The sequence below is a fragment of the Dryas octopetala genome, chromosome 7, assembly GCF_963921425.1.
Source record: "Dryas octopetala chromosome 7, drDryOcto1.1, whole genome shotgun sequence".
Lineage (NCBI taxonomy): Eukaryota > Viridiplantae > Streptophyta > Magnoliopsida > Rosales > Rosaceae > Dryas > Dryas octopetala.
In genome coordinates this window covers 4,105,464-4,129,053 of record NC_141372.1, presented here as the reverse complement: position 1 = coordinate 4,129,053, position 23,590 = coordinate 4,105,464, and the positions used below count along the sequence as shown (strand labels likewise).

The 23,590-nt window shown below is 37.7% G+C and overlaps 4 protein-coding genes and 2 pseudogenes across 5 annotated transcripts; 3 read left to right on the top strand and 3 right to left on the bottom strand.

The window, feature by feature from the left end:
• Positions 1-269: 269 nt before the first annotated feature.
• On the bottom strand, positions 270-2,986 carry LOC147278684 (subtilisin-like protease SBT1.7 pseudogene; annotated as a pseudogene).
• Positions 2,987-7,004: 4,018 nt separating this feature from the next.
• LOC147278683 (uncharacterized) lies at positions 7,005-7,847 on the top strand. The gene has a single exon (XM_086252457.1). The coding sequence runs from the start codon at positions 7,022-7,024 to the stop codon at positions 7,556-7,558; it is 537 nt and encodes a 178-aa protein (XP_086108583.1). The 5' UTR covers positions 7,005-7,021; the 3' UTR covers positions 7,559-7,847.
• A 1,899-nt stretch (positions 7,848-9,746) lies between these two features.
• On the bottom strand, positions 9,747-10,848 carry LOC147278682 (acyl-CoA-binding domain-containing protein 3-like). Its single transcript, XM_086251346.1, has one exon. The coding sequence runs from the start codon at positions 10,580-10,582 to the stop codon at positions 9,911-9,913; it is 672 nt and encodes a 223-aa protein (XP_086107472.1). The 5' UTR covers positions 10,583-10,848; the 3' UTR covers positions 9,747-9,910.
• A 1,157-nt stretch (positions 10,849-12,005) lies between these two features.
• On the top strand, positions 12,006-12,889 carry LOC147278681 (uncharacterized protein At2g23090-like). Its single transcript, XM_086252360.1, has 3 exons — positions 12,006-12,243; positions 12,432-12,472; positions 12,632-12,889. Exons 1-3 carry the CDS (start codon positions 12,168-12,170, stop codon positions 12,749-12,751), a joined length of 237 nt encoding a protein of 78 aa, XP_086108486.1. The 5' UTR covers positions 12,006-12,167; the 3' UTR covers positions 12,752-12,889.
• A 239-nt stretch (positions 12,890-13,128) lies between these two features.
• Positions 13,129-17,605, bottom strand: LOC147278680 (casein kinase II subunit alpha-2-like; annotated as a pseudogene). Its single transcript, XR_015123534.1, has 10 exons — positions 17,437-17,605; positions 16,757-16,886; positions 16,332-16,526; positions 15,976-16,133; positions 15,403-15,493; positions 15,228-15,293; positions 14,727-14,809; positions 13,875-13,937; positions 13,696-13,764; positions 13,129-13,406 (listed from the first exon to the last, which is right to left on the bottom strand). The product of XR_015123534.1 is annotated as a casein kinase II subunit alpha-2-like (transcript).
• Positions 17,606-21,896: 4,291 nt separating this feature from the next.
• Positions 21,897-23,407, top strand: LOC147278679 (small ribosomal subunit protein uS14z/uS14y/uS14x-like). The gene is made up of 3 exons (XM_086251556.1): positions 21,897-22,058; positions 22,652-22,751; positions 23,193-23,407. The coding sequence occupies exons 1-3, from the start codon at positions 21,997-21,999 to the stop codon at positions 23,199-23,201; spliced, it is 171 nt and encodes a 56-aa protein (XP_086107682.1). The 5' UTR covers positions 21,897-21,996; the 3' UTR covers positions 23,202-23,407.
• Positions 23,408-23,590: the final 183 nt, after the last annotated feature.

Here is a 23,590-nt window from a genome sequence, read left to right as displayed (position 1 = left end):
CCTTCTAATTCTCATTTGAGATTCACTTTTATGAGGATTTAAGTGTGGTAAGAATAACTGACAAGATCATAGATGTGATGATCCAGTTATGGACTCCTTCAGTTTTCTTGGGCCAAAAAAAGAAAAAGAAAAGAAAGGCCCAATTATTAGTGCCTCTTACTATGCTTCACAAAAAAAAAAAAAAAAATGAGCCAAGAAATTGAAGATGATCGAGGGCGTCTAGCTTTAATTCTATGAATACAATATGGAATCCTTTTCAAATCCCCATGTCAATTCCTTATACAGTTTCCTGTACAATCAATTTTCCATCATTTCTTTCCCCTTTTAATTTCAATAGTGCAATAAGAAATACATCAACTGGCTATATTTGCTCAGTTTCTGGAGAACAAGAGAGGTACAAGACAAGTTCACAACATAGAATGAAATATACAGTTGGTTTTTAGCAGGAACCTCCCAGCCCTGATCAGGAGGTAGATCAATTCTTCAAATATTGTTAAAATTATACCCAGCTGAAAGCAATAGGACTGCCTACTTTGTGTTTCCCATCAGACCATTCCAAGCGAGCAAAGCTGGTTGTACCGGATGGCGAAGAAGTGGCAACAAAAGTCACAGTATAAGTCTTCTTCTCATATCCTTCACTGAAACTCAGTGATTCTGGTTGAACCAAGATCTTCACTGATGGTGCCTGTGAAGACACTGAGACCTTGTATGTTCCGGGGGCACCCACATTGGTCAGAGTCCTTGTGTATTTCACAGTGCTTGATGCACCAGTACCACCCCCTTTACCTGCAGATGTTTCTAGAGGCACAGCAAAAGATGGGTAATTAAAATCTCCAAGGCTGTATATCTTGCTTGTACTGCAAGTGAAGTCTCTGTGAGTGGTTTGCTTGATCATACTTGTGCTATAATTCAAAGCACAGAGGAAGCCTAGGTAGTCCTCAACAGCAGCATCATAAACAAGGCCAGGATCAAGGGCTGCCACTGGATCCACATGCCCGGCACCATAATCGAACGGTGTTGCAGGATTTCCAGTATCAACATCCATGATTGTTCCTCCATCTTTGTATGATGTATAGGATGTGGTCATGAGGGCAGACTTAATGGCTGCAGGGCTCCATTCCGGGTGAGCTGCCTTGACCAGGGCGGCTAAGCCACTCACATGGGGGCACGACATGGAAGTACCCGAAATGATGTTGAAGCTGACCCTCCTTTTGTCTTCATCTAGCCCAGTTGGTCCAACTGCACCACTCCACCCAGCTAGGATATTCACCCCTGGTGCGATTAGGTCTGGTTTGAGTATTTCCGGAGTGACTAAATTTGGTCCTCTGGAGCTGAATGCTGCAACCACTGGTGAGGGTTGGACCCCCAACTCTGTATCTCCAAGAGCAATTGTGGCCGTGGGATTCGCATTCGATGCAATATAACTTTTGATTGCATCCCCAGCTTTCTGGCCAACCGCTGCTGTAGTCAAGAGATATGCATCAGCAACAAGTTCTTCTCCATAAGCTTGAGTGTTTGCCAAAATCATCCCAACCCCACCAGCCTTCTTCACCACCAAACTCTTTTGGACCCTCGGAGTCCCCCCTCGATCACACACCACGATTTTCCCGGCAACTTTCCCGGGAATCAAACTGTCTGGAGCGCATAGTTCACCACTTGAGGAGTTACTTGCAGTTTTAGCATAAACAAGTTGAATCAATCCACCGGACAAGGATGTTCCCCTGTAGAGTGATATTCCTCTGTATTTCTTTGCATTTCCAAGGCTAACAAAAGCTGGGAAATCCCGGTCTAATGTTCCAGCACCCACAGTGGTTATCCAGGGTGCAACATTGGACAAGCTCCCGGACTCCGGTCCAGCATTTCCGGCGGAACACGACACAAGGATCCCCTGTGCCGCGGCAGAGAAAGCTCCGATTGCAACTGTATCTCTGTAATAATCAGACAAGGATCCCCCAATTGACAAAGACAAAACATTGACCCCATCTTCAACAGCCTTCTCCATTGCAGCTATGATATCAGACCCGAAACACCCCCCAAGCCAACACGCCTTGTACGTGGCTACACGAGCTTGTGGAGCCATGCCCCGCGCTGTCCCTGGAGCGTAGCCAAATAAGCTTGCTCCAGAGACTGCGGACCCGGCTGCAGTGCTCGAGGTGTGTGTTCCATGCCCATCATCATCTCTTGGAGATTTTGATTCTGCTTTTTCGTCGATGGGTCCAAAGGCTGCTTCATACCCTTTTGAAAAAAACCTCGCACCAATGAGTTTCTTATTGCAGCTTGAGGAATTGAAGTTTTTTCCCACATCACACTGCCCTTTCCAGCCACTTGGCACTGCCCCAAGACCTGTGTCGTCGTAGCTTTTGATCTCGGGCCACACACCGGTGTCTACTACTCCCACAACCACGTCACTCAATTTATCTGACGTGGGTAACACTGCGTCGGATTTTCCCAGCCCGAGGAACTCGGGGGTACGAGTTGTGTGGAGCTCGTACCTCCTTTCGGCCAAAACAGAGAGAATTCCTGACTGTTTTTCGAGCAGCTCGGCTTCCTCGGGAGTTAGCCTCGTGGAGAAGCCGTGGATTAAGGTTTTGTAGGTGTAGAGCATGTCTGCTGAGTTGGACACTGATTTCAAAGATGAGTCGTACCATTGGAAATGGTCATCTTCTTCGAAACTTGCTGGCATTTGGGACTTGTCCATGTGGATGATGTAAGTCTTTTTCACTTGCTGCTGTCTCTCTTCTGCGACCACGCACAAGTGAGAGATGGCCAGCAGCATAAGCGTTACTAGAAGCATGAAAATGGGTATGATCTTCATCTTCATCTTCAATTCTGAGTTTCAGGCAATAGCAGAGCTCTCTGTTTTTTTTTGTTCTTTCTTTTTGGTCCTGAGTTTGGGAGATGCACTGCCAATGGAAGTGAAATTCACATAGCACTGAGAGAGATTCTCTTGATACTTCTCTATTTAAAGTATTCTCCACTTGAGTGCTGTGGTGGGACAATGATATGATATGAGCCTCTCTTTTTTTTTTTCTCTTTCTTTTTAACAGCCTCTTTCTCATTGCAAATTTGATTCTTATTCTCCCATTCTGCATAATTGGTGGTATTATGTGGGCCAACCCAACCAACCAAAGGAAAAAAGAAAAAAAAAATTAAGCATACTAAAACGATGGAGTGACGCAATTCTTTTAAAGTCTTTTAAAGTCTTTAAGCTTTGGCCAAAAAAAAAAAGAAGTCTTTAAGCTGGGTTTAATGATTAACGATGGAGTGACGCAATTCTCTTCTGGGTGGTCTTTGTAACAAACACGCACTGAAATCCAAATATTTTACAGGGTTATGTATGCTAGCCAATATAATGTTAACAGGCATAAAATCCTTGCAAAAAAGATAAGGTACTGCTGCAGAGCATTTGCCTGCCTAGTGAGATTTGAGATGGATGGGTAAAAATGGCCAAATCTGTCACCATGCTATTACTTTACAGGTCCTTGTCCACATTTGCCAGATGCGAAATGCCTTTAGTTTGCGTAATCATTCAGTGATACTCATTGCAAGGGACTTGTTCCCTCGCTTTAATTGTGAAAATTGAAATTTTGAGCATGACAATCCATCCATCATTAATTGTGGTTCACAAGGGAAAAACTTATGTTTACCTAGAAACAAACAAGGTCTAAGGAGAGAAGTTAAGGGTAATTAAAGAACTACAATTATAGAACTTGTATGTGGTAATATTTACATGTCAAATATTTATTATATTACGGTATCGGATTAAATGTGAACGGTAGAAATTAACAATTTAACGACAAGACATGCATATAAGACTGTTCAAAAATAGAATATTTTTTCAGTTGGACTGAGAACATCATTCCTCATCCGAAGGTTTTAGTGGAAGTCCCACTAACATTAAGATTCATTAGGATGCTGATTGGTGACTGTATGTGATGATGGTTTCAACTTTCAGCTCTTACCAGCAATCAGCATAACATAATGGAATGATATTGGCCATCTAATGTGAGCCTGCATGGACATGATCGTACAAACCATTTGTAATCTTATACCATCAGAGAGAGATAGCGTATATCAGATCACGTTATCTTGTATGAATGATCATGAACTCATTGAAGTTCCTTAAAAAAATTGCATTTGTTTTAGATAATGCTTATATAGTTATATTGTATGTTTCAATATCAGCTCATGAAAGAAAAAGACAAGCAATACATGCATTTTATGTTTCTCCTTGGACTTCCTCCCACTCTATTTGCTACTTTGTTGAAATTTGCCCCAAAGGGACCCTACCACTAATAATTGTTGAGTGGAAGCTCTTTTTCTTTTTTCTATTGCTAATTTGCTTAGTGCTTATAATTAGAAGAGTTTGGGTGCAGAGCATTGGCATTTGTAAGTGTTTCATAGTGGTAAACATGGATTAAGGCTTTGGATTATCAATTTAAATATATTAATACAATACTTTTTACCTTCCAATATAAACATTGAGCTTAATTTAAGTAGTCGTCTTCTTCTTGAACCTCCTCTCATATTGTTTTTTTGTTACATTGAAAGAAATTTAACTCTTCCCTTATTTTAAATTTTAAATTCTTAACTCATCTTCTCACTACTCCTCTCATATTTTTTATTTTTCAATTTTAACTTATAAGGTACATGGCATCATATCAAAATCTTATTGTACCATTGACAACCAAATACAAGTGGAGCTTATGGGAGTCAAATATAGAGACTACAATCAAAATTTAAGAATTACGACCTTTAATCTAAATTATTAAGCTAACTTCTAATTTGAATAATGCGAACCTGCTCAGCTTCTAACAAGGAACTTTTGTATTAATCAAAAATATCAGATTAAGCCTACATCATTTCATGTTGGCCAAAATAATTAACATGTGAAAGCGATGTGAATTTTGTTTTATCAGTTTCAGAGGTATCATGATTCCAAGTTGGTGATTGGCAAAGAAAAAGAAAAGAGAGCAAGCAATGGTGTATGAGTGATTGAAGAATCACCTCTCTAAGCTGTTTATGGAATCTTGCTTTTGTGACCCCTCAATTGTTTGCCTGCTTATAATTGTCCCCATCACATCTTTATCACTCAATTGGCATGTTGTTTCAGCTAATTTAGGAGAAACCAAAAACTAATGTTATGGACTGCTTCAATATAAAATCGTCTACATGCATTCTATTATTTATAATTAGAAGTTGTTTATGAAAGTTTATCAAGAAAGAAATTAATTAGATGATAATCTTATTCATAACCCATATAATAATGATAGAAAAGCTTCCTATAAATCGGGTGGCTGATGCATGAATCAACTGCCACATGCATAACAATTATGATATTTGTAGCTCAAATGTCATTTTCTCCCACCCAAAGACTGAAGATGGTCACAACAAGTCAATTCTCAGTTTGATTGCTTATGTGTGTTGAATTGTCTTTTCCGATTAGAACGGACAACCATCAATAATTATAGATGTAATTTAGAACTCACTCTCAATAATTAGGAGCATTTGATGATCACCATCTGTTTAATGTTTATGAATCGGCTAGGGCAAAAGCTGTAGAAGTAGTCTTTTCATATAGTGTAATTTTGTTCATACGCTCTCTCATATCTATGCATGCGAACGTTTTGCCCTTAAAATCGATTGGTGGTTTATATATGTAAAATATAAAGTATTTTATTCATGAATATACTTTTTCTATAAAAATTTTACCCATTAAATGATAAGATATATATATTTTGGTCAATATATGATAGTATTCTATTTAGCAAGATACGGCCGGGCCTGTACTAACACAATATTTAGTGAACCAATTTGATGATTGATTGTGAATGCCACCACCTCCCATTAATGATTGACATGTACTAAGCTTTAGAAGCATAGACAGTTATAATCGTTGTCGCTATGAGGCAGCTCAACATTAGATGGTCCCATCACCTCGTTTATTGGCATTCTTACTGGATTTTCAGACCAACCAAGAAAAATGGAAACCATGGAGAGACCTAAATATCGGTCCCCATAATTTCCTTTTGCCTATTAGCTCAAAAAATAAAAATAAAATCTCTCTGTTGTCAATTGCAGGCTTTACTTGAGGAAAAATTATTAGGTGTATTCTCTGATTTGAGACCATTCAAATAAAATCTTAACGAACTACTACAGGACAGAACGGTGGCTTAAAGCTTAAGCACCACACAAACTTTGGAAACCCATACGTTCACCTACCAATACCATAGGGTCCACCAATAAGATTGTCAATTTGCGTTTTAATTCAACGCGACCTTAAGGACAGTCGGTCATGACCCATGTCTTACTTTATACAAAGAAAGAAAGAAACAATAAAAAAAAGTACATAATTCTTGATTATTATTTTAAGAACATTATCTAATAATTTATCATCTTAGCCCGGCCCATATTCTCTTTAGCCCTTTATTTCGTTGAATTTGGACCGATTGAAGTAGGAACTTAATGGCCAAGAAAAAGAAGAGAAGTAGAACTTGTTTTGTTATTAACGGAATGACCAGAAGCCCATAGCCCACAGGCCAGTAAGATGACCAAAATCATCATTACGATATAGTACTCGCAACCTCAGGCAACAACTTTGCACCATCGTGTCATGCAAATCGCCCTCAGCACCAGAATCAGCTCGCACGCAGACCCTGCTGCAAGTTATGCTTTCCTGCCAATCTGCTCAGCAGCTCTTACAAACCCAAACCCTAACAAAGAAGAACCACCTCCATATAAATCTAAGGGACCCCTATTTCTACGTACTCAACCTCAACCTCAACCTCATTTTTGTGCCACCATTTTAGGCTGCTTTCTTTCTAGTTCTCTCTCTGGCTTGAATTCGGTTAAAGCTCTCAGCTCTCAGCTACAGAAAATTGTAGAGGAAAGCTAAAAGACATTACAGAACATAGTGGTGAGACTTCTCTCTCTCTCTCTCTCTCTCTCTCTCTCTCTCTCTCTCTCTCTCTCTCTCTCTCTCTCTCTCTCTCTCTCTCTTGAATAGTGACCTTAAGTATGTATGTCTTCTGTTTTGAAGCTACAGTTGCAATTTGGAGGAGAAGTCATGGGAAGGAGTAATGTGGTTTCTTGGAGTCTTATTTTCTTGGCCATGGGGCTGTTTAGTTATATAGCTGTTGAAGCCACCAGAGAAGGGAGGTCCCTGAGAGAGAAGAGAAATGATTTGGACAAAGGGCTCCAGAATTGGCATGGTGAAGAGGCTACCTATCGAGGGCATCTGACAGCTGGTGGTTACGGGGGAGGGTCTGGTTACGGTTCTGGTGGTTTTGGACAGGGAGGTGGTAGGGGCGGAGGCTTTGGTGGTGAAGTTGGCGGTGGCTTTGGAAGCGGGTATGGCTTGGGCAGTGGTAATGGTGGTGGATTTAGCAATGGCGGAGGAGGAGGTGGTGGCTTCGGGTCAGGATCAGGATCTGGATCTGGATCTGGTTGGGGCAGCAATGGTGGAGGAAGTGGATATGGGGCAGGCTCGGGCTCAGGCGGTCCAGGTTATGGCGGTGGGGGTGGTGGAGGATATGATCATGATGGGAGGATGAACTAAGTCAAGGGGAAACACTTCACTAATTTAACTAGAATAAGATGACGCTTTTACAGCTTATAGTGTAAGGGGAAAGGAACAGCAAATAAAAAGTCTTACTTCTGTGTTCTGTAGCTCTTTAATTTGCTATCTGTGAAGCTGTAACTCTGTTATGAAACAAATCAAAGTATTGCCCCTTGCATCAGTAGGATCAAATGCCCCCTACTTAGCCATGAAACCCTGACTATACAAAATGATGATAAAATATTTCTTGTAGGCTTATTCATACCACTGCCCCCTGTAAGATACACTTTTTTTCACTTTGCCTCCTGAAACTTAAATCCTCTCAGTTTGCCACCTGAACTTCAAACAGTTGTTGCAAAAAACCCTATGCCGTCAACTCTGTCAATTTTTCCGTTAAAAAAGATGACGTGACACCTATATGGCATAAGTGAGACCCTTTTCTAGTTATGTAACATCCATACAGACACTAAAAATTATAAAAAATTGACATTAAGCTCGAAATTTGCAACGTCCCCTACTCATATAATCATATTTTTTATAATTTTTAATGTCTGCATGGATGTTACATAACTAGAAAAGGGTTCCACCCATGTCATATAGGTGCCACATCAGCTTTTTTAACAGAAAAATTGACAGAGTTGACGGTATAGAGTTTTTTGCAACAATTGTTTGAAGTTCAGGTGGCAAACTGAGAGAATTTAAGTTTCAGGGGGCAAAGTGAAAAAAAGTGTATCTTACAGGGGGCAATGGTATGAATAAGCCTTTCTTGTATAATGCACAAATTAAAATCCTGGCCCAAACATGCATCCCCTTTATGTACTAAAAATACAAAGTAGAAATAAGTAGCATGTATCCTCCTCTGTGATCTGACTCAAAATTGAGTTAAAGATTTGAGTTTCTTTCAGAACTACAAGACAGTTGTAATTAGCCAACATTTAATAATATATGGGCACTTTTATCAGTGAGAGTCATTCATAATTAGCGAACATTTAGGTGATTAAATCATCCACCAACATTCAAATCATTTGTAAAGTCAGCAAGAACCACATCAATACATGCATATATGCACAACAGAATTTATAACCACACAACATTTACACCGAGCAATAAGAATAATGATCCTGGTCCAAACTAGTGGGTTATGCCTAGCTCAATTAGAGATTTCTTATGGGCATCGAGGGGTAATGGAGTTAGCAGCTATTTATACCTTGTGTATATGGTGTATATATGGGAGAAAAGAAATAATAAATGTTTTAAAAGTGTGGAGGTCCAACGTGTGTCCTTAAACATACCACTTTCCATACCCAGCTTTTATAGATCACAATGAGCTTTTCTTTTGATTCTTTTACAGAGTTTCAGAACAGCTTTACACTTTAACTTTACTGCCTCTAATTTTGTTCTTTTGGTTTGTTTGTTTCTTTTTTGAATAAAACTGACTGAAAAGAAAAGGGGTTAATCAAACACAGAGGAATAGCACATGTGGTTGGGAGGATCAGTGTAAGCAATGTTGTCATCTGGTGGCCTGAAAAAGCTCTGCACCAAACCGAATTATATGTATAATCTGTTCATGCTATTGTAGTACTAAAATAACTCCAAGTATTACATGCCAAGGAAAACACACAAAAATTGGTGTACATAGGGTGACGACTGGAGACTCTTTCAATGCCATGTTGAGTAAATAAAGCTTCAACAGATGCTAGATGGAGGCATGATTTTCAAAGAACTGGCAAGACAAGGTATAAGTCAACAAGATTATAAAGAAGCAATTAGCCATAGCATTTTAATTTATCATTTGGTGCAGTAATTACTAGGTTAATTCTTCTTACGCTAGTTCGACTAACTATCAGTCAAGACTGCAGAACACAACAGAGTTTCAGAAAAACACCGCAGACTAATAAAATGTATGTTGCCATTATGACTATAGTTTTTGCCATACACATTGCCAACATAAGAAGCAACAACAGCATGAAGAGGCCCTCTAAGGCTCTAATTATTTCAAACCCTACATAAAACCGATATTATATCGGATCCTTTTCGTAATGGTGTTAGTCTGTTAGACATATTGCCAGAAAATTACATTTTGTTTTCTAATGGTGTTAGTCTGTTAGACATATTGGTTGAAATTACTTTTTTTTTCTGTTTTCACCAGCTTGTATCTCTATCATTTCAGAGTTGGGACAAGTAAACAAGCATAAAGACATGGATACCTAATTAGCCACACAAATTAATTATATAAACAGAGAAAGATTAACGGGAAGTCTAGTACCACTTGCCACAGTCTGAAAGGTTGAGACCCATAAGCTGAAGTTCACCTGCACATCGATCACCACCAACATTTGTGATTTTCCAAAGCTAAAATTGTCCTTCAGATTTCACAGCCGCAGCAAATTCATCATCTAATTCACTCTTCTCAATCCCTTCCCAATCATCCTCATCGCTGTAATTCTCCAATTTAACCTCCTTCGTTTCGCTCTTTCCCTTTGGTTCAAAGCTAGTTACAACCCTAATCTCCTCAGATTGTGCAGCAACGACGTCGTTCGGTGCTGATTCTTCCCCAATTTCTTCAACTCCTCTGTTCTCAGAATTCTGCTGAGCTTCATAACGGTCAAGAGCAAAGTAGGTCGCTTTCTCAACCGACGCCTCCTCCTCCTCGCCGTCCGATGACTTCTTCGGCAATCCAACGGCCACCGACTCCGTTAATTCACGAGCTTCTTCTTGACGATGCTGCAGTGGTTCAACAATTTCTTCGACCCGATGAACCGGTTTCACTTCAAACTGATCAACCTCTTTCACTACTCCGACGAACTCAACCCTCCTCTGCGCTTCAAAACCCTCCTTTTTCAGTCTCTCTTCGAAGCGCACCTCCTCCATAACCAGTCCTTCACCAGCATTCTTCTCACTCACTTTGAACTCCGCCGCTTCCGGTTCACGCCCACCGATAGCGACGGCGACGAGTTTGGCGACGAGGAAAGAGAGAATCAGCGCCACAGATGCCGTGAAAAACAGGTCCTGAACAAGCTCCATAGTATTGATGACTACAAGTCCAAATCCCAAAACAGCGCGACGAATTATTGAATTAACGAATTTGAAGAATGAAAACAAAGAAAATTGAAGCGGTGGCGATGAGTTTAACAGTTTATAGACAAAATAGAAAGAATGATTATTAATTTATTATAATAATCAAAGGTAAGCAGAGAGAAAGGGATATTTGCAGAGCAGAGCGAAGCATATTCTGATGTTTAATTATGCTCTTCTTTCTTAGCTTTGCCTCTGCGTCACTTTTGGCGACGGACACGTTTTGATAGCGGATTGGTTAACGGTCAATTCGTCATGCATTTACTGTGCTTGCTTGGGGAACTCATTTAGCTTAAGGCACAAGCTTTTGTTTTTGGTCAATTTGCATTTTCGTCCTTATCCTGTACATGCAAATATGAAGACGGCGGTGATTGATAGGTCTTTGTGCTTTAATAACGGTAGATGATGGTGGGATAAGCCCTTAAATTTTAGTCATGTGCATTGTGGCTTTTTGTTTTGGCAAGTCTATTAGTCAGCTACCCGGACTTTTAAAACTTTTTGTGCATATAGTAATATCGTAGCACGCTGAGAAAATGTTATTTACTTAGTTATGTATATTATTATTAAAGATAAATACTTAAAATTTAAATATTAATAATTATATCCATATTTTTATTTTAATAAATATATAACACCATATCAATAAGTCATGTTATTATCACATACAACTATTGTTTATCGAGGAGTTCAGATCTAAGCGGTCTATTTCTTTGGAGGACGCCCACTCAAAGAATCATGTCTACCTTTCCTTTTTGAAACTTTAATGTTGGACTCAAGGAATCAGCCAATCAGGTGACAAATTTTTCTGGCTGTCAATGCCAATTTTATTTGACCTAAAAAATAATCCAATTTTATTACAGTTTTTTACTTGTTTTGAAGGTTTGTGTGGTTCAATTTATTGCTGTAGCTTTCCAAACTACCACCCAAAAACGACTCAAGAAAAAGAGACATTGTGCAGGCAACAAAGGATTAAGAATGTGCGTGGTGTTGCGCGCGCCATATTTATTTTTTATTTTTTTGGGTAAGCGTTGGGACATATTTATTGCCGCTTCACTGTATGGAGTGGTGTGGGTCCACCACATAGTATGCTAGTTTATCTAGTACCAGTACACATTATACAATATACAGGCACCACAAAATTGTTGTGAGCTCCAGCTGTATGAGCATGTCACTAATAAGCTTTAGCACTATGTGTGGTATAGATTTATTAGACTCGATCTAAACGAAACATGTTATAGAGCTAGGTAGGTCGAAAAAAAATGTTTGTTTCACATTGGTGTGGGTGGGTGAGTGGTGTTGGTTATATGGAGCCCAATGTCTCAGTCAGTGGTGAATGTGCAAGTGTGAATAAGTTTAGCTAGGCCTCAAACTCAAGGAAGTTTCTTAGTCCAATGCATTCATTGATGAGAGGTCTATATATGTCCCTCTCATTATCTCACTTTCTTGGCCATTCTTAACCCCTCTGCTTCTAGTAGTAGCAAATTAAGCTTTCCTTTAGAAACGTTCAAAGAATAAGGAGGAGGAGAAGCTAGCAATGGGAGGAGGCAACGGTCAGAAGTCCAAGACGGCTCGTCTGAGGAACATGGAGAAGCAAAAGGCTGCTGCTAAAGGTACTTTCAGTCTTTCATCTCTCCTATCTTTCAATTTCAATTTAGCTTTTTTCAGAAGCTAAATTGATATAGATGATGAATTCATCTGACTCAAGTTGAGTACTGCAGGTCCCCAACTCAATATTTTTTCTAAGCAACCAAACAGAAATATAGTCTAATAATTAGTTTGTGCATCTTTGGGCCCGCAGGAAGCCAGCTTGATTCAAACAAGAAAGCAATGACAATCCAGGTAAAAGTCTCTTTGGCCCTCTCCTTATAACATAAGCTATGTAAAGGTGATTGCCTTGAGAGAAAGCACTTGTAAATAAAGCTAGACTTAGCACAAAATTGTGTGGCATTTTCATCTTCTGGTTTATTTCTGATGCAAGGTGGTGGTTGATGATTGCAGTGCAAGGTGTGCATGCAGGCATTTATTTGCACCACAACTGAAGTGAAGTGCAGGGAACATGCAGAAGCAAAACATCCCAAATCCGATATCTATGCATGTTTCCCTCATCTTCAAAAATGATATATAATCCAAGAGGGAAAAGAACATGTAGAATTTATGTGTTTGAAGCTTCATCTCTCATCCTATCTTATTTCTGAAGACCACTACCACTACGGAAGTTCTGTATAAAGATCGTTCCAGACTGTTGGACGTTAATAAGCTTTAAAGCTCTTTGTGGAACATGTTATGTATGTGCATGTTTGTTAAATTGAAGATGTATTTGGAATTTGGAACTCCCAATCCTAAATCTAAAACAATGCAAACCAAAGCAAATAGATCTTTGAGACAATCAAATACTGACACTTTACAATGCATTTTGAGTAAGTACCAAGTGCAATGTCAATTTTCAAAGTAAAAGGCCAAGGCTTCGTCCAGCCTTTACCGTACTAACATAGATCTGAACCCAAAAATACTTCATATAATAAATGAGTAATACTGTAATACAATATGCACTTTGAAAAGTACGAATACCAGCAGCATTAACAAATAAATAAATCTAGGAGCAATCAACAACCTAAGCTAGGCAACTATTATCATTTAGCGACCATACACAGGCTACACCCAACACAAAGAGGATATAAGTTTGTTTACCCAAGAATTCTATAGGAGTCTAGTGTTACTGCATCCGCATCTGGCTATTTTCTGCACTTCTCACTTCCACGAAATATGAATGAGCCTGAAACATGGAACATATGAATCTATTATCTTTAAAAAAAAATCATACCTTAGAAATGACCAGCCCTGTGCAACTACACAAGACCTTCAATGGTAAAGGCACCAGAAATTTATTTTTATAAATATAGACCCAACAGTAACAATTCCTTTTTCTTGTACAGGAATGTATTTTATAAAATACTAAATGTTATGCACTAAAAAATTTGTGTGTGGGGTATTAAACACACATGAAGGAAAAAGAAACGAAATGAAAAAAAAAAAAAAAAAAAACATCCAATCTTAAATAATACCATTGCTTCTCTTGCTGTAAGCCTGTCCTGATGGTCATATCGAAGAAGCTTATCCAGAAAATCAATGGCCTGGATGTCACAAAAAAGACCAAAGAATCACTAGTAAGGAAAAGAAAATTAAAAATAGATGAATATAAGGTATCTTCTAATAGTTGGAGGAAAAAAGAAAAGAAAATTACCTCTGGAGAAACAAGATGCTGATTATCCGAATTAATAAATCTTGACATGGCTTCCTGCTGTGCCTGAATTAGAATTTCAGCAAAATGCCGTGTGAGTATCACGCCAGAGACAACTGCTTTTTGTTCATTTGACTCCTTGAACTATTTGTTCAACTATTTACTTATTAGGGCATACTACAAAAAACTACCTCAAGTTTGGGGTCTATTGCAAGTCGATACCCCAATTTCAAAAATTGGCGTTAAGCTACCACAACTCAAGAACGTTGGCTCTAAGGTACCTCCGTTAGGTTTTCCATCCATTTTTCCGTTAAGTGATGACGTGGCAAACCATTGGATGCCAAATGGCCTAAAAAATGCCACGTGGCCTGACACCATGCAATATAAAATGGAAAGCCTAACGGAGGTACCTTAGAGCCAACGTTCTTTAGTTGTGGTAGCTTAAAGCCAGTTTTTGAAATTGGGGTATCGACTTGCAATAGACCCCAAACTTGAGGTAGTTCTTTGCAGTTTGCCCTACTTATTATTTATTTATCCACGTAGAGGAGTAGGAAAATGGAAAGAAGAGGAAGAATCTTTCACTTTCTATACCTTTCTGAATAAAGCTGCAAAGTTTAATCATTATCTAATGAAAAGACGGATGAAGCACTGTTTTTTCTTTTCTGGTTACATGGGGGCCAGAGGCCAAAACCACTGTTTTTTCTTTCAACCATAACTATTGATACCCCCAAACCCTTCCAAGCCCTGTCTGTATATCTTTATTACAGTGTTATGCTGGTGGAAGGTTCACGCAAAAATAAATATCATTTATTTAAGTTTAAATTCCAGTTGCATGCTAAAGATGAGAATACATACCTTCCAACAAGAGCATCAAGATGAGGATCAAGCACAAGATGATATTTATTCAAATATGCATTTAATTCGTCCGTTCCAAGAACCTGAAGAAGAATTCATCTACATAAGATCACAAATTAAATGAGCATTTGCAACCTTATGCCACAGCCATATAACTTTGTCAACTTTTGTGACTGCAAGGCCAGGAGCAGTTGGGTTTTCCCACCAGCTTAGTTATCACAAGAACAGGGCAGTCAAAACTCCACACCTTATCTAGCAAGCACTCTGCCAAAAGTTTAGAGTGTTGCAATTGCATGTTCTAAACCCACCCAAGTTTCTATTCAATGTTTCATAAGGCATGATCAACTCACACAAAAAGGGGAAAACTAAACAATATTCAGGCAACTTTTGAATAATGCGACGGAGAACCAGTTTTGGCTGGTTGAAATAGATTAAGCACATATATGGGAACGATTGCCTATAACTGTAAGATCTTTGAGCCAAGTACGAAACCAAAATTACCCTAGCAATTTTCACAAGCTGGTCATGATTGTCATGACCATAGAAGAATTGTTCCTTGCGAAAGATCTGCAGGGCAAGAGAACACCTTGTTCAGAGAGGTTCTTCATGGTGAACAATAATATAGCATTTTAAAAAACTTGGATACACAGTACCAACAGGGAAACATAACCCTCACCATTCCTGCAAACATACAGCCCAGGCTCCACAAGTCTAATGAATAGTCATAGTCTTGCAAATCAACCAGTAGTTCAGGTCCCTTATAGTGCCTGATAAACAACATTTAAATTTGTCAACTTCCTGCAAAGTAAACAAAGAATTTGCATGTTGACAATGTAAGAGGTCAGCGTTGAACTAAATATAAAACTCTTTTGTCACGAGACAACATTGAATCTGTTGGTTATAAGCTTACTTTCACTGCAACTGCTACCTGATAACTGTTAAGTGAAAACTGCAGATGGCACCATCTTAAGCAATCCCTACAACTATTATTCAACTATCAAATCCTTAGTTTATCCCAGTACCTACAACTATTATTCGAGTTGAGAAATTATGTCCATATTTACTCAACTTATCAAAGATTCATGCCCGAGTTGTCCATAGTTTGGGTTGATTGGGTTGATCTAACCCAAGTCCTACTCCTAGAGGAAACAAAGAATGAAAAGATGAGTCATCATGTCTTTCAAAAATCTAGAGGAAAACTAACAATTAATGGATTGGTTAGAAGGATAAAGGATCAAAGAAATTCTACCTTGAAGCTACTCGGACATTGTATTCTTTTCCAGGATGATAGAATTCAGCAAGACCCCAATCAATCAAGCGAAGTTTTCGCAGTTCATGATCAATCATAACATTGTGAGGCTTGACATCTCGATGCATTATGCCCTGCGAATGGCAGTAATCCAATGCCTGCAATTACGGGATCAGTCTTGAATTATTCAAGCATGCCACAGTTAATCCAGTAAAACACAGCATGGCATTCTTTCACTCAATAAAAGACAGAATGCGGCCGGAAAAGAATATGTATCTCTAGGTGGGAAGCAGCATGAAGCCACCAGAATAGAACTTAGAAACCAATGTTTAGCAAGAGGAACAGAGAAAAATAACCTTGAGAAGTTCATATAAATAGTAGCGAATGTCATAATCCGTCAGTGTGGGGTACAACACTTTGAAATCTGTGCTGTTCACATATTCAAAGATCAAGCTAGGAGTTTTTGAGTGGTCATCCCGGACGATATCAAACAGCTTCACAACATTTGGGCCTCCAGAAAGATTCTGTAGTATTTTTATCTTCCTTTTAATCTGCATGAATACCAAAAAAAAAATTACTATTCAGTTAAAATAGAGAAGGAAATGTAAACCAAAACAAGTTCTGACACACACTCACTCACAGCACACATACGGCACAAATATAAGGTCACCTCTATATTAGGGGCTGCTAAGCAAGCTAATGGTGTTTATTGGAGTTAGAGGGGCCAAAGGCACGACAATGTATATCCTAAAGTGCAGGGACAACTTAAAAAATCACAGACCTTCTTTTTTTTTACGGGTTTAAGGATCTTGATAACACACTTTTCATTGTTGGTTACATTTACACCTTCAAAGACTTCACTGTATTTTCCTCTTTCAACCTTCCGAACAACTTCATAGTCATCTTGACCACTTGGCAGAATAAAACAAAAGAAATAAATAACAGAGTTAGGAAAAGGCACCTGAAAAATGTCATCACAAATAACTCAAAAACTTTAAAATCACTGATTTATGGGACACTGTCTGGTTAACATGAGTAATCCTAAAACTACTTTGGCTATCAAATACAGTCCAAAACCATTACAATCAAATAATCACTCAGTAGCTAATGGTTAGCCTCAAAAATCAGCACAACTAACAATTGTAAGTTATAGCTACATTCATAAACCAAATGAACACCATACACAAGTTTATCTGATTCAATAATTCAAACTGATTAAGCACATTGACCATGGAACCTTCAATGGCAGCACACATAAAACATTGCAGCACAAATAGTAAAAACAATGGTTTTCCTTTTCCCTTCCAATTGGGATGTTGCTAAAACTCCAACCATGTAACCAAGCTATAATCTATCAACCCTAGGTCCCCAATTAATATAAGCAGGTGTAATTAAAGATATATTAAAAAAAAAAACAAACAAACAGAAAAAACATGAAATACTCAAGGTTGTTATGGTTACCCCCATTGAAGGGTGAGCGATTCGTAATCCCAGTAATCTCTAGGGCGCTGAACGTTGACGTCGGCGTAGACTCGAGCCCTAGACATGGCTACCGGGCTGCCCTTTTCCGTTTTTTATTTCATCTTTTACTATTTGGTCTTATTTTCTCGCTCCCAAATGTTCAAACGGACTGGTTTATCAAGGCGGAAGATTTTACCGGAAGATGACAGAGCCACAGAGGTTTTCTGTAATTTACTGTACTAAAAAGGAAAAGCCACGTGACATATTTAGTTTGTTTTTTTGGTCAAATGTGACATTTTTAGTTTGCTATGGTTTTCATTTACGTCCAGTTTTAATTCTAGCAATAATATTCATGTACTTATCGGATATTGCAATTAGATGACAATTTTAGAGTTATATCTATTTTTTGGTTCATTTGGGTAATTTTCACTTTATTTTAGTCACTCATACTAGTGTATTCAATTAGAATTCTAAATAATTTTAGTGGAATTGAAATATGTATAATGACGCAATTTCAACTAACAACTAATTTAATCTCTCACAATGATGTAAGAGCTTCAACAAATATACAATACATGCTATATAAAACTAGATGATAGACAAAACTTTAAAATTGTCCTAAAATTGCAACATAATGGACATACATGACTGTTATTACTCAAATTAAAACTAAACAAACAAAAATGAAAACTCTAGCAAACTAAGAGTTAATTACATTTACACCCCCTGAGGTTTATCGTCTTTTCACATACACTTCTGGAGTTTCAATAATTACACATACACTCCTTGAGGTTTCAAAACTGTTGCATAAAACCTCCTATAGTGAGATAAAAAATGATGAGAAATTATGCAAAAAGGCATGCTAAGGGGTAAACGGCCTAAGAAGATTACTTAAGGTGTAAAGTCCAACCTCAATACAAATATTTTCTTTTTTGTTTATTTATTTTGTTCTCTTGTAGGGGGTTATATACAATAGTTTTGAAACCTCAGGGAGTATATGTGTAATTATTGAAACCTCAGGGGGTGTATGTGAAAAGACGATAAACCTCAGGGGGTGTAAATGTAATTAACTCAGCAAACTAAATAAAACCAAATTTGTTATTAGGCCTAAAGATTATCCAATAACATAAAAACATGAAATAAAAACAACAATTGAAACAATAGCTAAAATTTGAAACAGTTTGGACCATGTTTATCCTAGTAGTGTTTTTGTTAAAAGTAAATAAATTTTTTATGAAGAAACAAAGTGCTTATAAATGTACATAGAAGCGATTTTTGAGTAAACACATATTTTAAGAGAAATTTTTTTTTTTTTGTCAATTACTTAATAAATTTGAATGAATTTTAGACTCTTGCAGATTTCATGGATTCTATATGAATTTTTATTTTTCATAGAATCCATCAAAATTCAAGTGAAAAATGATAGAATTGTCATAGCCTTTATTATTTGAAAAAAAACTCATCAAACTCCACTACTTAATGAAATCTTTTAAAATTAATAAGTTTTTTAATACAACTAAATTTATATAAAATCTTTAAAATTCTAAATTGAATATACCTAGATTTCTCTAAACTTTCAAATTCTTTTAAAATCCATTAAAATCTCAATTGAATACACCCCTAAGAAAAGTTGAGCACTATAAGAAAGGATCTCAAACACAACTTGTAATTCTAAAACTCTAAAAAAGAAGTGTTAAAAGTATTAAGTCTTTAATAAAAAAATGGTTAATTCTCCAAATTATCTAAATAATAATTAATAAGTATTTGGGTTGCACAATTTCACACAAGGGAACTGAAGTGGAAAGGCCCATATCTTTGCTAGGCGGATCCTTAAAACCCTTTACTCAAGTCAACCTGGAGTTGAAAAGAAGTCCTTCGTGGCCTTCATGTCCATGTACTTCGTGGCCCATTAAAACATCGACACAAGATTCCAACGGATAACCGCCAATAAAACCTTCCCCACGAACCCAACGACTTTTTGTTGCCCAGAAAAAGAAGCCACGTCGCAATCAACGCGAGCATCGGATCCGGACACACCCCAAACGGTAAACCGCCACGTGGCGACCGCGGAAGACGTGATCGCGTCATCCGAGTAGGTGAGGCGCTAACGATTAATTGAGGAAGGAAATCAGAAAATCAGAGAACCCCTGACAGCCGGACATAGACGAAAGAAAACAGAAGAAGAAGAAGAAGCTTCTCTCCGAAAGGAGAGAGAGAGGAAGGAGAAGAGTGAGTTCATAATTAGTTGGTCATCACCACCTGCACGCCCTCTATTTCCTTAATTCCTTCAATTTGCGAATCTTTGAATCTGATTCTGGGAATCATTTGGATTCTTCTTCGTCGTTGGTTCAGTCTCTAATGGAGTGGTGCCATAAGATGAGGTTCCCAGTGCGAAGAGTTTGGTCCCGAGTCGCCACCCGCCTGCGCATTCGCAAATCAGGTACGTAATTAATCATGTAATTTTGGTTACGTAATTAGAGGCTCTTGAATTAGTTTAATTACTCAGTTATTATGGGATTAATCTTTGATGATCATGAATGAATGTTGTTGTGTAATTGGGAACTGAACAGGGCTTCCGAAGCTGCGGAATGATATTAGATCTTGTCAATACGACGATGTGCATGTGATGTGGGCGATGCTCAACAGAAACGAGGGAAGCCAAACCATTCGATTGGGGGGCAAGAACAAGAAGAGATCGGGGTTTAGGAATCTGTTCAATTGGGCCAAATGCGATCCTCTTTGCCGTGGCTTTTGAACTTTGATCCTGCCTGCCATTTGCGAAACGCACCGTTTTGCCTCTTCTCTGGAAATTATTATAGTGGAAGGTGTGCATGGATTTTGGATGTGAAAAGGAGAAAAAGAGGGCTCTTCTCCCCTGTCACTATCATCAACGGTCAGCCGTCCGTCTGTAGATATCAACGGTCTGTGTCGTCCGTCGTCTCTTCTTCTCCTCCTGACAAATAAAGTTAGTTATTCATTGTATGTGAATATGTACGTCTCGGAATATTATGGTCCAAAGCTTTGGGTGGTGATATCTTTGGCCCTCGCCTTTCAACTTTAAGCATCCATGGTTGTATGTGTAATCTAATGCTTGAAATAAAAGGGGTTTTCGTATTAAAATACTTCAAAGGATGTCATACATTTGTGTCTTTATGGGGTTGTTTATCTTTCTAAGATGCTAGCTTTTCAATATTCCTAACAAAAACAATGATGGATGGATAATATATACAAGTCAAAGAATAATGTTATATTTACCACATTCTTGTATCATATTTTTATACCATCTTACGTGTCATTATTTTACTGGACAAAGTTTTTCTTTTTCTTTTTAGATTTTTGTTTTTATTTTTTAGTGTCCAATGCATGAATGTCATGTAAGTTGCTATATAAAGTGATATGAAATTATGGTATAAAAATATGGGATGTCTAGCACTACTGTAATAATATTCATAAAAAGAAAATGTTTAAATCGATTTAGTGACACCCACCTATTTATTTAGGTAATTTGTGGCGATCAAATTTGTGGGAGTAATTTGAATGTAAACACCGATCAACCAATAATCATATTATCATATACCAATTATCGACCATGAGCATATTATCCATCGGGGGTTTACAATCCGCATTACTCATGCCAAACTTATTATATATTAGAGCATTTTCCTAGCTTCCTAGTCTCAATTCTTAACGTGTTCCAAACGGTAAGATGGAAACACCAAAACCATCTATTACAAGATAGGCAGGAAAAAAGAAATATATTTCCTATTTCTTTTCTTACATTACCGTCAAAAAAACGTGGCCTAATATTGCTCTTCTTTTTAGTTTGGCTAACAATGTTATAAGGCTTTTATTTACCAATTTTTCAATTTGTTTGTCACTCGAAAAAAAAATTCAATTTTTTTTTTTTAGAAACTTTTAACAATTTATAATGAGTTAATTACACGTACACCCTCTGAGGTTTATCGTCTTTTCACATGCATTCCCTGGGATTTCAATAATTACACATACACCCCCTGAAGTTTTAAAACTATTATATATAAGCCCCTATAATGAGACGAAAATGATGAGAAATTATGTAAAAAAGCATGTTAAGGGATTAAATAGCCTAATAAGATTATTTAAGGTATAAGGTTCAACCTGAATACAAATATTTTTTTTTCTATTTATTTATTTTTTTTCTTGTAGGGGTTATATGTAACAGTTTTAAAACCTCAGAGGGTATAAGTGTAATTAACTCAATTTATAATATGTTTGGGTTGGGCGCCGCGGCTGGTTACTTTATAACTCAGACCCAGTCCAACATAAATATGGGTTGAAAATTTTAAGCCCAAGGCTCGAAGGATCTAACCTCGACTTGCCTTGCCCAATGATGGGAGGATGAAACGCAGCGTTTTACGGAGGCGGCAAGAATAGCGTGTCGTCCATTGACCTATAAAAGCTACTATGTTTCGCAAATGGCAGCCAAAAGGATTAGGGTTTAAGAGATCCATCATCTTCTGGCTGCTGCAGAGGCGTTTCACTGAGTCGAAGACCTTGTAAGAGAGCTGAGCAAGAATCAAAATGGGGCATTCGAACGTCTGGAATTCGCATCCTAAGAGCTACGGCCCTGGTTCTCGTACTTGGTATGAATTTCATCGCCGTATCCGAGTCTTATTCTTTCTTATGTCCTGAAAGTGCTTGATCTGATGTATATATGCTGTTCTGATGGTCCTTTTTTTTTTTTTTTTTTCGAATTTCAAATAATTGATGCTTTAATTTAGTTGGGCATGATCTCTTAGTATTTTGCAAATAACCAATATTTTCCAATGTGACGTTTAGATTATGTATAAATTACTTTATTGAGATTATGGTTGTGTACCTTAATGGTAAAATATTAGCTGTATTTTGAATTTTCGATCAACTATATGAGTCTATGACCAAGCATTTCAGTTTTACTAGAACTCCTCAGCCCATCATGGAAGCTGAGTGTGAATTTTTTTTTTGTCTTCTATACCCTAAGGTTTATCTTTGATTCGATGAGGGTTGCATATCTCCCAGTTTATCTGTTCCTCTACTTCGTTGTTTATTGTTTATGAATTCTTTTACTCAAGCATTTGCCGTGTAACCATATCATACCAATTAACTTGCTGCCAGTGTTTGTGTTTTTGTGGCTTTTGTAAAGTATTCAGTTAGCGACATCTTTAATGTAAAGAACATATTTTGTTGCTTTGGACAGCCGAGTATGTGGGAACCCTCACGGGTTGATCCGGAAATACGCACTGATGTGCTGTAGGCAGTGCTTCCGCAGCAACGCAAAGGAAATTGGCTTCATCAAGGTAAAAATTCCTTTTGTCATTTATTTTGTTTATTTTCTCGTTGGATTGTATGATATGTAGCTTTTGCATTTGATTCCGTCCCACTAACCTATTTCAAGTCATATTTTCCACACTTCATAACAAAATCCACACCTGCAGTGGAATTGCAGCTTCATTATTCTTAGTATTAATTTTGTAATTTCTAGTATCTGCTTTGGATGCCATTGTTCTGTATCCAATGTAGGGTATCTAATGGAAAGACAAAATATACCGGATAGCAGATACATTTCCTGATCAAATATTCTCATCTTTAATTTAATCAATTACCATCTATATTTCTATACGGCTTTTGATTGTTATTAGTGTGTGTATGCTTATTTCATGTGTTTTTTTTTGGCCTGGTTGTGTTTCATGTGTTTAATTGGATGGAAAGTCATGCTTTGTTTTGTTTCTTCATTGCAGTACCGCTAAAGAATTACATTGGCCATCAAGTTGTTCGAAGCATGGAGCTGGAGAGCTTTTTTCTTAATGTTTTTCCTCATCTTTTTTTTTTTTTTTTTCAATGCTCATGATGTAGAATATCTGAAGATTTTGCAACTAGTTGCTGACTGGGCCAATGTTGAGCCTATTTGTTGGAACTGAATTTTGATTTTAGTGTGTTCCTCATCTTTGGTTTATCAATTGCCTACTCCCATTAATTAAATGCCAATGCTCTCTTTTGCAACACCTAGGTGGCTAGGTACAATAAGTGGCTGCGGGTTTGGATTAGAGTTGGCAGTTTAGTCCAACCCCAGCTAGACCCCCAGTTTCTTGAATCAATATTTGAACCCTTCTTTGATTCAGTGGATTGATTCTGTTTG